The 15,473-nt window shown below is 41.6% G+C and overlaps 1 protein-coding gene across 1 annotated transcript; it reads right to left on the bottom strand.

The window, feature by feature from the left end:
* On the bottom strand, positions 1,938–13,863 carry TWISTNB (TWIST neighbor). Its single transcript, XM_005679024.3, is given in 5 exon segments — positions 1,938–3,678; positions 3,680–4,070; positions 5,505–5,713; positions 7,967–8,108; positions 13,588–13,863. Coding segments are annotated over 5 exon segments (1,080 nt in total). The 5' UTR covers positions 13,830–13,863; the 3' UTR covers positions 1,938–3,582.

The raw sequence follows: 15,473 nt of genomic DNA, 5'->3' as shown, positions 1-15,473 counted from the left end.
GCATTGGAGAAGGAAATGGCAACCCACTCCAGTGTTCTTGCCTGGAGAATCCCAGGGATGGGGGAGCCTGGTGAGCTGCCGTCTATGGGGTCGCACAGAGTCAGACACGACTGAAGCGACTCAGCAGCAGCAGCAGCAGGGCCTTCTGAGTGCAAAGCCCTAGTTTGAGAGTTGTTACACACAATGGCCACAAGGCGGCAGCGTTTCTATATGCCCCACTCTGCTTCTTGGTGCAGCAAAGTGAAGTGCAGGTCCTGTTCCTGCACTGTAAATGGGTGTGGAATATGTCAGGACACACACCCAGGGCTTGTGTCTCATTACTTCATCATTCTTCACTTCCTCACTCAAGGCAAATCCCAAGCCTTCCACACGTGTTCTGCCTGGAGTGGTATCATCTACGAATGAGTGACTAAGATGCTGGCGTAAGAACCCCAGCACGAGGAGGCATGGCTATCAGATGACTTTTCCAAGCTGTTCAGCACAGTTGCTCTCCCGAGTCCCTGTGTGCTGACTGTTTTAGTCATGGATAACCAGCCCTGGTATGGAGAGGGCTGCTTCTTCTAGAACGGACAAACACTAGAGGACCTTAGGGGCCTCATTTCTCCGTCATTGCCCTCAGCTCCCTCAGCCCCAGGAGGGTCCAGCCTTGACAGGCAAGGCTGTTCAAACTCCAGGAATGTGTCACCATCCCAGGTCACCGAGGCCTGAGGGGACTATGGTAGGCATTTCCTCCAGTTGTCAAATTTATGTGTATTTCGTGTTGGAGTACAGGTGATATACCATGTTTGTTGGAGGTGCACATCATCTTGATTTAGGTATATGTAGACGTACATATCCCCTCTGATCCTGATGCTTTGGCCATACAGGTTACTACAGTGTGTTGACGAGTAGAGTTCCCTGGGCTGTACAGGAGCTCCTTGCTGGTGACCTAGTTTTATATATGTAAGTGTGTATACGTTAAGGCCAACCTCCTGACATATTCCCTCCCCTGATGATGTCCCTTCTGTAACACTCAGTGGGTTTTTGAAGTCTGTTCTTCGTGCGTCCCTGCATCTCAATTGCTGATTCCACCTATCATCAGTGATACCGTGCGGTTTGTCTTTCTCTGCCTTACTTAGTTTAATCACTCAGTAACATTCCCTTGTATATAGGTATAGCAGCTCCTTTACCCACTCACAGATGTGGATGGACATCTAAGACGCTTCCCCATCTTGGGTATTGTGTATAAGACCGCCCTGAGCATGTTGCCTTTTCGATTTATGGTTTTCTCTGGGTATATGCCCGGTAGCGGGATTCCTGGGTCATACGGTAGTTTCGGTTTTTTAAGGAACCTCCATACTGTTCTCCACAGCAGCTGCACCAATTTAAATCCTTACCCACAGTGCAGGGGTTTTCTCTTTTCTCCACACTTTCTCAGCATTTATCATTTCTAGACTTCTTAATGATGACCTCTGTGAAGTGACACCTCACTGTCGTTCTGATTTGTACTCCATCTGTATGCTTTGTTTGGAAAAATGTCTACCAGGTTTTCTGCCCATATTTTGATTGTGTTGTTTGGCTTTTTTTCATATTGAGTTGTATGAAGTGTTTGTATGATGGGGGGTGTGACTGGGGTTGTGGGAAGCATAGCTCTAAATACATTTCAAACTTCTATTTCCAGTGATTATAAGGAACTGAAGCGAGGGTAAGAGGTTTAGGCTAGGCTAGAGGATTTTAATAAGCAAATTCCAAGACAGAAAAGGAAAAACCTAGATTAGTGTAGCATGTAAGAAATGTTTTGAAGGATATGTGGATGATACCATAATCAGAGGTTTCCGTATCAGGTAAAATCTGTCACTGTTAGAGGCAAAAGCAAATGACCGGTTCTGCTCCTATCATTGTGAAAAACCATGGATAAATTTAGTTTCAAGTTCAGCATACTTTTTTCTTAAAAAATGTAAAAATAATATGTAGGAATTTATTTTGGTAAGCCAGGATGTATTTTGCTATGAATAGCATTAATTTAACAGCTTGCTTGGCCATTACCATCAGGAATTTAGAACTGTTTCACTAAACGTTAACTTTTAATATTAAGTCAGACATTATAAATCTTTTTCAAATCATCCTTCAAACCAGTGCTCTACAAAACAAAGACAATACAGGCCTCAGATACAATTTTTAAATTAAAAAGCAAAAACCGAAAAAGCCAATTGAATATTTATTTACTCCACTATACCAAAATATTATAGTCTCACCAATATACAAAACTGAGGTATTCTGCACTCTTTCTTTGTACGCCTTCACAGTCTGATGTGTGTTTTATACTGACACCTCATCTCAAACCTCATCTCAATCTGGACTAGCTTCATTGTGAGGACTAAATATCCACATGAACTTACTGGTAAGGAAGGACACCGGCGCAGCCCTTCTCACTGTCTGGCACATGTGTTTACAGACAAACGCCACGAACGACTCTCCCACTCCATCCTCTGTTGGCGCAGGCAGGAAACAGTAAGGGTGGTACTGCGTCTGACATGAGATAAATGGCAACTGAAAGGGGCCACCATGCATCACAGCAGTGGGAAGACAGAACCTTCTTTTTCCTTTTAGAACTTTCCAGAATGAGTCATTCTCTGTCTTACTTGCATTGTACATGCGCATCTGCTCCTCCTGTGACACTCCACGAGGGAAGGAACCATTCCTGCCTTGTTTGCCATTATACCCCCGACCTTAGGAGAATGACGGTCTACTACGCGTAACACAAGTACACTGAATTTTGCTGAATGAATGAACACAACCTTGCACTGATTATCAGGCCACACTCACCTGTCAGTTCCTTCTTCAGTGTTTTCCAATAGTTAAGACATATTCCACACTTTCTCAGTGAAAGCAGTGTATAGCTGTTTTCCTAATAGTTTCTAGTAGCTTAACTCAAGTTATGAAAAATAGGGAAATTCCCCACTAGTCAGAATCACCTTTATCCTGTCTTCATCAAACTCTTCCTCCAACACACAACCAGAGCAGAATGGTTGAGACAGAAAGAAAAGAGAACACCACACACGCACAGAGAAGGAAAGAACAGTCAGCACTGTTTCCTAACTCATGATCCACAGGTAGGGCTACGGTTCAAAGAGGGCAGTTTCTAAAGAGCTCTGAAAACTGCAGAAATACCTCTGACACACCATCCCAAGGTAAACAACAAAACTACTGCAGCAGCCATGATTAAAACAAACAAACAAAAAACCTAAAACTGGTAAATGACTTAAATTTTAAACAAAACCTAATGACATGGCATGTAACATTATGACTAAATTCAAAACTTATAACCACCACCCCCCAAGCTCAAAACTCATTCTTTATGATATACATGATATCACTGCATTACACAAGCCCTTTTGTTAGTCTCAGGACTGCGGAGACCATTTTATTTAGAACGTGTCCACTGGAAGCATGAGAGAATGAAGGCAGTTCTTACCTTTCTATTCTGTATACAAGAAGTGGCACTTTAATAATACTGGTATTTTCCAAATTAATTTTAGTACCAAAAACTCAACTAATCAAAATGTTCCCTGTTATGCAAAATACTGCAATACAAAACATTTCTTAATTTAAACTTTCGTCATCTACTGTGTATAAATCTTTAACAAACCAAATCGTATTTAAAACGCACAAAAGAAAGTTACTTCTCCCTTTTCTTTTTAGGTGCACGTTCCACAAGTGGCGTAGACTCAGCCTCCTCACGCTTTCTTTTCTTTTTCTTCTTTGTGTGGTCACTCTGGTAACCACTGGAGTCACTGCCTTGGTAGACAGGCTCTTGGTCCTGATCTTCCTGGTGCTTCCTTTTCTTCTTCTTCTTCTTCTTCGGCGGCTCTTCCTCCCAGAGGCCATTCACACTGTTACTAACGTGCAGGTCTGTCTCGTCCTTCATGGTAGCATCTGCAAGTTCTGCTGGCTCAGTGCTACCGCCTTGCACTTCACATGGCTCTAGGTCTTTCTTCTTTTTCTTCTTCTTCTTTGGAGGTTTTTCGACAGGCTCATCCACGCCAGTTTCTGGTGCTTCTTCAGGAACTGCAGAGCACTTGGTTTGTAAACTGTAAGAATCAGAAAAATTCATAGAGCATTAAGCAAAAATAAAAGAACTAAGTAAGATCAAGAATACTCCAACATGGTAAGGTCTTTCTAAATTATGACAGTAGCACAAAATAACATGACTGTCACAGAACATTGGTAGTCTTAGAAATGTTAAATTTTTTGTTTTCCGAGTATTTTTCCCAGATGTTTCACACATAAAAATGACATAAAAGTTTTGTCAAAACAGGGTTTCTGAATTTTAATATGGTTCAGAAAATGCTGAACCCTAAACATCACCACCCAGCCATATTAGCCAAACCAGTAACATCTGATAGGGAGAAAACATACTTCTGGTATTTATCAAAATGTTGGAGTTCCCCATCTACTATCCCAATCCTTGTTCCATTGTTTTTCTTAAACTACACTGAAGCAGTATTAGATTCCCAGGTGGCGCTAGTTGTAAAGAATCTGCCTGCCAATGCAGGAGACTGGAAGCGACATAGGTTTGACCCCTGGGTCGGGAAGCTCCCCTGGAGGAGGGCATGGCAACCCACTCCAGGATTCTTGTCTGGAGAACCACACGGGCAGAGGAGTTTCATGGGCCAGTCTGTGGGGTTGCAAAGAGTTGACATGACCGAGTGAGCACTCATGAAGCAGTATTATGCTGCAAAGCTCTGAGTATTTTATATAAGTAAATAAAGATCAGTGAAGTAGGTCTCTATAGAACTGCTGTCCCTTGAATTAGCAACAGCCACATAGAACTATTTAAATTTAAGTAATTTCAATAAGGTAACGTTAAAAACCCACTTCCTCAGTGACATACTAGTCACACATTTCAATTCCTCAAGAGTGAAGCTACTATACTGCACGCATACAGCATACTTCTATCATTACAGAAAGTTCTTTTGGTCAGCTGCTCTAAAACTTCAGTCCACATTCTCATTTCTTAGCAACTTTTTCTAGATTCTGCCTTGATAACAGAGGAAGTATGACCCCTCAACTAGGCCCTGCCATGAAACCAGGGTCAGGATCAGAGTATTTCCTAAAAGAACTCCAAACAAGAAAAATATAGAAATTAAATGATCTACCTGGTATAATGACAATAATCAAATAATTTTTGTTTCCAACTGTGTAAAAACAAAACACTGTTAATATCATTAAGCTTCTAGTAGTCTCAAGTTCAAGGATTAACTTTAAAAAAAAAAAGATTAACAACAACATGACAATACTTTGAAAAATTGAATTATTACAATGTAGACCACTTAGATGCAAAGCTTTAGAATGTTCAGTGCACTGTCATAACACTTAAGATTCGTATTTACATTGACTCTGTGGTTTGGAAGTACAAATAGTCTAATATATTAACTTTTAAAAGAGGGACTCATGTTTCTAAATTCAGAATTAAGTAGAAATGATTAAGTATCAAAATGGTAATAATGTGCTTAGGAACTGACCTAGTGATACTTAGTTTTCCCCGAATGCAGAATACTCCAGCAGCATCTGAGTCTAAACGAAACACTTCAAATTCTAGTTCATCACCCACGTTTATCTGCAGCGTCTGCCACTGGTCAGCTGGCATCTGCTCAGGTTTAGGGATGGAGGCATTGAAGCACCTATGGACCAAGCAGCCAATGTGGCTCGAGGACACTTTATTAACTGTTCCCTGAGAAGAGGGAAAAAATGAGTATTACATTAAGAAGAGCGCCAAAAAGATGAAACGAACCTTACAATCTTTAAACTGATCCTCATAGAAAATACCAAAATAATGGTATGATGTGATATCAAAAAAGCTGATCTTCTTTTGAAGCTTACCACATGTCACACTAAAATATCAATTTAGGAACACGAGAATTTTTTAGAAAGCTCCCCTTGAGCATGGCTATTTTAACTAAAGCTTAACGTTATTAGAAGCTTTAAAAAAGTAAAATAACAATACATTCTATATGATTTTAAGGTTAAAATTTCCAAGTTTCCTATTCCCTTAAGAATCAACAAATATAAACTAGATGAATGAAAACCTGAAGCTTTTTTAAAAATCACCTTTTGAATTACAGAACTGTAAATAACATATATACACACAATGTGGTTTAATATCATCAGCACCTCCTTCCACGTGTGACAGAGTAAAACCTGTCTGTCATCATAAGGAGTCTGGAGTTCAGAATGGTACCTTCCAGGTGGTCCATACAAACTGGTACATCTATACAATGGAATATTATTCTGCAACAAAAATAAGCTATCAAGAAAAAGACATGGAGGAACCTTAAACATATAGTGCCAAGTGAAAGAAACCAATCTGGAAAAGTTACATACTCTATGATTCCACTATATGCTATTCTGGAAAAGGCAAAACTATGGAGACAATAAAAAAAAAGTAGTTGCCATGGTTTCCAGGGGAGAGAGGGAGCAATGAATAGGCAGACCACACAGGATTTTTAGAGCAGTGACCAATTCTTCCACAGGACTACTATAATGTTGGATCCATGTCATTCTACCTTTGTCAAAACCCACAGAAGGTACAATAGAAACAGGGAACCCTACTATAAACCATGGACTGTACTTAATGTATCACTGGCTCAACAATTAAAATGCACCACATCTTATCAATAAGAGAAACATTATGTGTGGTTTTTTGGGGGTGGGTAGAGTGAGATGTATATAAGAACATTATACTTTCCATTCAATTTTTCTCTAAAACTGCTGTAAAAGACAAAGTTTATCAATTAAATACTCAATGAGGAAAGGAAAAACTATCAAAATTTTAGAATCGTATAGAATAATATCTTCACAACCAAGAGGGAGCCAAGTTTCTTTGGTGGGATCTAGAAAGCAGTAAGTATGAGAGTATAATATGATAAATTAGAGAAAAGTACCAATACAAGATAGCAGCAATGCCTCTGAAATGAAAAGACCAGTAACCTAAAACAGTGTTGCACATACATGGACATAGATGCCAAAAGGCCCACGAAGACGCTCAACATGGCTGACTCCTAGAAAAATGCACAGACGCCAATGCGACTGTCACTGCACAGATATCAGAACAGCCTCACCACCAAGTCCACAAACAATAAATGCCGGAGAGCACATGGAGGAAAGGGAGCCCTCCTCCACTGTCGCTGGGAATAAAAACTGGTGCAACCACTATGGAGAACAGTAGGGAGGTTCCTTAAAAAATTAAAAACAGAGTCCCATATGATCCAGCAATTCCACTCCTGGGCATATATCTAGAAAAGACAAAACTCTACTTGAAAGAGAGACATGCTTCCAATATTCACAGTAGCACAGTCACCAAGACATGGAAGCAACTGAAGTGCCCATCCACAGACGAATGGATAAGGATGTGTTATATGTGCTGAATACACTCAGCCATGAAATGCCATTGACAGCCACGTGCCTGGACCTAGAGATGATCATCCTAAGTGAAGTTAAGTGAGACAGAGAAGAGCAGAGAAACACATGATATCACTTATATGTGGAATTTAAAACCACGACACAAATAAACTTATTTATAGAACAGAAATAGATCCACAAAGGACAAACTTATGGTTACCAAAGGGGAAGGGGAGAGGGGATAAATTAGGAGGTTAGGATTAACAGAATAACAACAGGGATCTACTGTGTGGCACAGGAACTATACTCAGTATCTTGTAATAATCTATAACAGAAAAGAATTTGAAATACATATATATACACACGTGCCTAAACTGAATCACTTTCCAGTTGAAACAGAACAATGCAAACCAACTACACTTCAATAAAAATTAAAAGCCTAAACTGAAAAGTTTTCTTTAAAAATGACTTTTAGTTACCTGAAATAACAATCCTTGTAAAATCCCAAAGTGCACAGTCTCTTAAATTTTTCCAAATTACATAATTTAATAATTGTACAAAGAACTATAGGAAAAAAGATACATACCATAAGTTTTTGCCCTGGTTCAGGGCAGAAAATAACAAAATCTGCTTCAATGTTAAGATGAATGTGTCCTTGATCATCATAAATATCTCCTAATTCACCCACTACTTTGATGTTATCATAAGCAATGGGTACACCTAAAAGGCTATTAAAAAAAAAGGAAAGGAAAATGTTATTTATCCTCTTTTAAACTAGGCCACTATACAGATTCCAAGTCCAGAAAGTATACATCTCCTAATATAATCACACCCATGGTGAAAATATATACATATACAATAATATATGATTAGCCTGTAACAACTTTAGTGGTTCAATTTCACCCAAGGGTTCCAAAATAATGGCTAACTTAAAAATAATTATTCAAGGTAAATACCCAGAAACAAAATGTCCATTATACAAGAGCAATAAGTTGATCCTTCTTCCCTATTTGCTATCCATTTGAATTCTAGTTATGCTAGAATGGGAGGTAAAAAATGAGACTTAGTAAGAAAAATGTTGTTATGTGACTATTACTGAACCACGGCAATTTTGGTATTACCCACCATTACTGAATATCTGTACTAGAGGGCATGTAGCAGGAGTGTTAGGATTCAAATCGAAGCCCTGAATTGTTAAAGCCAATAACTTGATGGAGAAAAATCCCCGAACTGCAACTGTTGCTAGTGTAAAGTGAGGTCGTGTCCGACTCTTTGTGACCCCATGGACTGGAGCCTACCAGGCTCCTCTGTCCATGGGATTTTCCAGGCAAGAGTACTGGAGTGGGGTGCCATCTCCTTCTCCAGGGGATCTTCCCGACCCAGGGATCGAACCCGGGTCTCCCGCGTTGTAGACAGATGCTTTACCGTCTAAGCCAAGGAAGTAAGAAATAACAATTAGATTAGCTTTCGAGAACTGACTCTGACACTGTAATCCGGAGCGTGACAGTCAGGATTAGGGGGCACTACTATTTCCAAAGACAGGGAGGCCTGCTGTGCTGCAGTCCATGGGCCCGCAGGGAGTCTGACACGACTGAGGGACTGGACAACGACTATTTCCAAATGCCATTTCCAAGTTATTAAAAATTATAACTAGTTAAGGAGGCTGAGCTGGTGGCTTCACTGCCACAGCCATTACCTGTTTCAGCAAGCTTCCCTGGCTCCCCAGGCAAGGCTGAAGCCACGCTGCCTCTACTCCTACAGGACTCTCAGGAAAGCGTGCACCTAAGCCACTTCAGTCATGTCGGACTCTGCGGCCCCATGGACAGTAGCCTCCCAGGCCTACAACAGTCTGTCCCTGGGATTCTCCAGGCAAGAATACCGGACGGGGTTGCCATACACTCCTCCAGGGCATCTGTCCTGACCCAGGGGTCACACTTGCATCTCTGTCTACTGCACTGGCAGGTGGGTTCTTTACCACTAGCGCCACCTGGGAACCCTGAGAAAGCTTATCGCTGTTCTTATTTATCTTTGCTTATATGTTTGGATTCTAGAGAGGACTCTTAGGTCTTTGAGAGCAGAGAACAGTTTTGGTGAACTCAAACTTCTAGAATGGTTCACACAGAATAAATGAAAGACTTTATACCTAGGAGCAGTTGTTTTAAAACAGCCAGGAGTCACTAGAATGCAACTTAATTATCCAATTAGGAAATCCATGCTGCTGCTGCTGCTGCTGCTAAGTCGCTTCAGTCGTGTCTGACTCTGTGCGACCCCACAGACGGCAGCCCACCAGGCTCCCCCATCCCTGGGATTCTCCAGGCAAGAACACTGGAGTGGGTTGCCATTTCCTTCTCCAATGCATGAAAGTGAAAAGTGAAAGTGAAGTCGCTCAGTCGCGTCCGACTCTTAGCGACCCCATGGACTGCAGCCTATCAGGCTCCTCCACCCACGGGATTTTCCAGGCAAGAGTACTGGAGTGGGGTGCCATCGCCTTCTCCGAGGAAATCCATAAACACTGAGATTTAGTCCAGAAAGGCTTTCTTTGAATTACTAATTTCTGCATGTAGCTTTCCTAAACAGGAACTATACATCACTAAGACAATATTAGAAGCCCATAAAACAGAGAGCAAGGAGGGGTTAAAAATAACTGCCATATCAGACAAAAAACAAAAACAAGACTTTGTTTCCCCAAATCAGTTTCCAGTGGGGGAATACTGCTGTCCCCGTTGGTGGCATTTGGGAGTTTGTGGGATAAATCATAGTTGTCATACCTGTGAAGGCCAGGGATGGGAGACATTCTGCCATATAAAAACAGCCCTACACAATGAAAAACTGTCCCCGGGTCTGCATGATTTAAATGAGTGGACAAGCCTCATTTTATAAATATTTATAAATAATTGATTATAGTACCTAACTTAATGTGTATACGTATGAACATAAAATGATCTTTGCATGGTTTCAATGTCAATTAAAATTTTCAGGAATATAACTAATATATAAATTCAAGAGTAGATTGTTTTGTGTGGCACTTTACTGAGAATTGCACATGATTTCAGAGGAGCATTTTACCACCACAGACACTGTATGTGATGTGAGTTGTCAGCTTAAAACCCCTGCATCACTCTACATTTGCAACTAATACTTTCACACGGATTCAAGGTATTGCTTCAGGAGGCATCTAATTACTTTATTCCTTCTGAGTAGCCATGCTTGAGCGTTATCACACTGAAATACATTTTATTGTATTCGAGTTCTAAATGAAATTTTTTTTTTTCCCAATTGTGTTGGTAGATCATATTGGGTTGACCAGAAGGTCCATTTGGGTTTTTCTGTAATATTTTACATACAGAAAAACCCAAATGAATCTTGTGGCCAATCCAATATTATCTTTAATCTCAGTACAGTAAAGCATGTTTCAAGAGAATGAATGGAGTTCTGCAGGGTTCAGAACTGCTACCTATGGCTTGTGTGAATTTTGGGCAGCAACTCATTGCATAAAATATAGTAAAAATTATCAGAGAGACAGATACCTCAACATTACATCTTTTCCTCTTTTGCTTTTCTGAAACCATCCTAAGTATGTTTCCAGGCAGAGTGGTAGCCTCACTTGAGATATTGAGAGAACAATCATATCAAGTTTAAGGGATCAGCAGATTGCACGCACACTTAAGACTTTTATATATTATACATGAGAATAAAGGGCCTCTGTACTGAAGATGGAGAAGGAAATGGCAACCCACTCCAGTATTCTTGCCTGGAGAATCCCATGGACAGAGGAACCTGGCAGGCTACAGTCCATGGGGTCACAAGAGTCGGACACAACTTAGCAACTAAACTACCACCTATACTGAAAAAGTTGAGTCAACACTGACTCTTCATGGAAACTGGTAGTTCATTTGTTCTTTGAGACATTTTAAATTAATAAACTGGAACTACTGGGAGGGAACGTATTTGCCATTTTCAAATAACTCAAGAGCTGTCATTAATGACCTCTTAAAGATAGAAATTTTAATGTGATTTTTAGAAACTACTTTCTCTAAGCAGATTTTTCAAAACTGAAATGTGATCATCTTTTAAAAAATTGTCACTGGGGAAAAGAAGGTGGACAATCTGTCAAATAGGGCTGCTGCTGAGATGACTAATGTAAGAGCCATTCTCAACTCTTTCCTTTCCTCATTTCTTAACCTGAGAAGCAGGTCCTCTCTGATGGTACAGGATGGCCCCAAAGTCTGGAAACAAACTATATATGATAAATGGTTGATCAGTATTACAATTATTGATATGTTCAAATGTTTTGTCCCTCATTATTAATCGATGGTACCCCTTTTGCATAGAATAAACTGGAGTTTTCAGCACACCCCAAAAATAATGGGGTAAGGTGGGCAGTTCAGATTTGTTCAGAGTGCAATTGAGGCCACAGGGCCACACTATCCCAATTCTGTTACAGAAATTATCATTATCCAATCAGCTCTTCATCTTTCTGGGGGTAATGGCTCCTATTCCCCTAGCCTGTCAAGTGGAACCATTAACTGGTTACGGATCAAAGATTTGTTTATGTTTCCAGATTTTATGACTACTTTCCATATCCTTAAATCTCCCAAATGCAAACTCTCATCAATTTTCTCTACACTTTGTAACAGTCTCTTAATTATAAACATGTTCTCCATGCTTACTGCCTCACCCTCCTTAAACCACCACCAAACTCTATCAAGTGGTTTCTTAAACTACAAATCTGATTATATCCCAGAGATACCACTGTCTCAAGAGTATGTCTAGTGTTTTCTGAATTGGAGGCTACCTAGAGGTAGCGACTGAGCGACTTCCCTTTCACTTTTCACTTTCATGCATTGAAGAAGGAGATGGCAACCCACTCTGGTGTTCCTGCCTGGAGAATCCCAGGGACGGTGGAGCCTGGTGGGCTTCGGTCTCTGGGGTCGCACAGAGTCAGAAAAGACTGAAGCAACTTAGCAGCTGAGGATGAAGCGGTAACCCAGTTTCCGGCTTAAGCACACAGAAAAACAAGCAAAAAACCCAAAACACCTGGCAAAGGCAGGAAAGAAAGAGCAAAATACATCCTCTGAATTATCCTCCACCCCATCTCTGATCCACTCAACCCCTAACTGCCCAGCTTTTCAGCTGTACCCAATGTTTTTCTCCTGATATATAAACTTTAGTTATAAAGTGCTCACAATTATCTGGTCAAAGTATTCTATTTCACAACCAGTATCCATTTGTTTATGCCACTCTTTTTGCCCAGAATGCTACTATCTCAGAAGTACCCTCCTCCTATCAAGTTGTTCTCAAAGGTCCTAAGATCCAATTCACCACTCGTGACTATAACTTAATTTGTCAGATTTTAACATTTCATTGGATTTATCTGGACTACATCTCTTTTACTAGCGCTTATAGCTCCTGAAATAAGGGTCTTGTTTGTTTCTTTGGTTTTATTCCCCAATTCTCTAGTATTCAAAATAGACCCACAAGTGAAAGTGTGTGCAGGTGCTTGGAGGAAGCTGTAAATTCTAAATTCTTAATCTGTGTAGGGTTCAGGATCCCTTGAGAAACTGCCCAAGTCATTTTCCAATATCTTACTTTAAATGTACTAGGTGTTTTCTTCAACTTCAAAAGCATCAGGCTTTCCTATTCTTAAAAAGGAAACACGGTTAATAGTATTTCTTCATCCCTGATCAGGTCCAGGAGAAAAAAACCATGGGAAAGAACCAGGGTCAAAACAAAACCAACCTTAGTGGTTTATAAATAATTAAACGAAGTATTAACGCTTCGCGTATAGTTTTCCATATAGTGAGAATGTTTTTAACTATTGCATTCCAAACTTTCATCTTAAAATGAGAAAACACAGAACTAGCCGGTCTCCAGACCCCTGGTCTATTTTTACCTTTACCTGTCTTGCAGCGAGCTTCTTTACCCCCTCCGCTGACACAATTCCTGTCACCTTAACGTTTTCTTTCCTGTCTACGAAACGGACTCGGCACAGATCTTGACCAGGGAGGCACTAGTCTCCCGAGGTGGACTGCGACTCCAGAATGCCCCGCGGCTAAACTCGCGGTAGCTGGTGCGACCTCGCTCTGTTGCCACTAAACGTCCCCCTGCTGCCCCGTCCCATGCCCCAAAGGAGCGACAGGCAACGTTAAGATTATTAACGTTAACATTATGTCCGCTCTGGGAACAAAAAATGTAAGAGACCAGTACCTCTCGGAATAGCGCAGGAGCTCTGCATTGAGCTGTTCTCGAATACCGGTGCGTTTCTTGTTAAGATAGCGCGGCGATAAGGCGATGTGTCTTCGGTGCGGCCCCGCCACCAGGCAGGAGTAGCGGCTATTCACAAGCGCACAAGCAGCCGCGTACGTAGGTAATTCTAGGCAAGGCAAGACGCCGGCCGGCCCTTCTGAGGCCGCCTTCGGCCGCGGAGCCACTGAGCAACCCTCAGCCATGAGGCTAGCTAGGTTTCCCACGGCGCGCACTAATGACGCAGTCAATAACCGCCTATCCGGACGCCGCCTTTTACGTCATCCACCAGCTACCACGCCCCTAGGAAGTTTCCTCTCCCGGGGCTGCAGTATTCAGTTCTTACCAGCAGGGGGCAACCGTTCCCCCACAACTTGAACCACCGTGAAGCTAGGAACCTGTGGTTAAGGATTGAGCATTCTTTAACCATCACCTCATCTCTTCAGGGAGCACAGCCTATGTTTTAGCTAACGCCCTCAATAGATTTAGAATGTAGATTTAATAAGGGTTCACACTGATCATATCCAGTAGTGAGGTGGTTTGGTAGATTTACAAGGTTAGACTGTGCAATTATAAATTAAAAAATATTTATGGAATGTATTTCCTGCAGAGAATCCAATCCTAAAAAACAATCCAGATGTCTCTAATGCAACCCTTCTGAAAACGAACCCTCCGTCTCTCTCCAGATCAGTTTCTCTCCTCATTCTGTAATCACTAATTCGGGAAATGATACATACCCCTCTTTCCAAAGGGCTCTGTCCAGCTGTCATCTTTGGGGCCTCTCTGGTACCTTCAAACATCACACAAGCCCAAACACCTGTGGGACCCAAAGCTGAAACGTCCCTCTGTTCGGACATTTCTCTCAGTCCGTGCTTCCAAAACTACAGAGTTGCGTGCGGAAGCTTTGTTTCATGGCCAAGAATTGCAACCAGATCTCTGAAACACAAATACGACCATGACTTGCCTTGTTTAAAGCCCCACACAGGCGCCTCATTTTCCAGCGGATAACCCAAACTCCTTAATCTGGCTAATAAATTACCAAGCCATTTTATGATTTGCACCCAGCATTTTCATTACCCACTCCTCACTTTACACACTCAGCTAGCCACACCCACGTTCAGTGACCCACTTTCAACCCATCTCTGCCCCTCCCCACACCTCTCTCATCCTTTCCCCTCCTCCCCCTCTTCCTCTCCTGCTCTTCAGTCTGACGCTGCTCCTTCTATCTGGGAATAGGGTAGCTTCTCTCACTGGGGAAGTTTCAGCCTAGGTTTTACATTCGTTTCCTCTGCATAGCTTGTTGTTGTGTTGCTAACCACATGGACTGTAGCCCTTCAGGCTCCTCTGTCCATGGGATTTCCCAGGTAAGAATACTGGAGTGGGGTGCCATTCCCTTCTCCAGGGAATCTTCCCAACTTTCAAACCCAGGGATCAAACTGGAGTCGCCGGCATTGGCAGGAGATTCCTTTACCACTGAGCCACCAGGGAAACAGCAACACCCCACCCCACTCCACCCCCGCCCCCTGCAGAGTTTGCTACCACAGTTCTCTTCCCCACCTAAAGATAAGGTAGCTCTCCATCTTTGTAAATTACCACCTTCAAGCTCTTGTTTTATGTTAATTTTATGTTAATTGCCTGGCCTTCTTCCCGTGCCTTCCATAGACCGCAGCTCACTAAGATTGGGACCCTGATATCAGTCTAGTTCACCACTGCAGCCCCCTTATGACTCAAAAAAAAAAAAAAAAAAAGAAAGAAAGAAAGAAAATTCATACTTTATGGCAAGACAAGAAAAATTTAAACGGAAGAATGTTCTCTGCTGGTTTGGGCTCCCCCCCTCCCCTTTAGTGTGT

This window comes from Capra hircus, chromosome 4 (genome assembly GCF_001704415.2).
Source record: "Capra hircus breed San Clemente chromosome 4, ASM170441v1, whole genome shotgun sequence".
NCBI lineage: Eukaryota > Metazoa > Chordata > Mammalia > Artiodactyla > Bovidae > Capra > Capra hircus.
The sequence above is the reverse complement of the archived record's forward strand: the minus strand, read 5'-3'. Positions and strand labels throughout refer to the sequence as shown.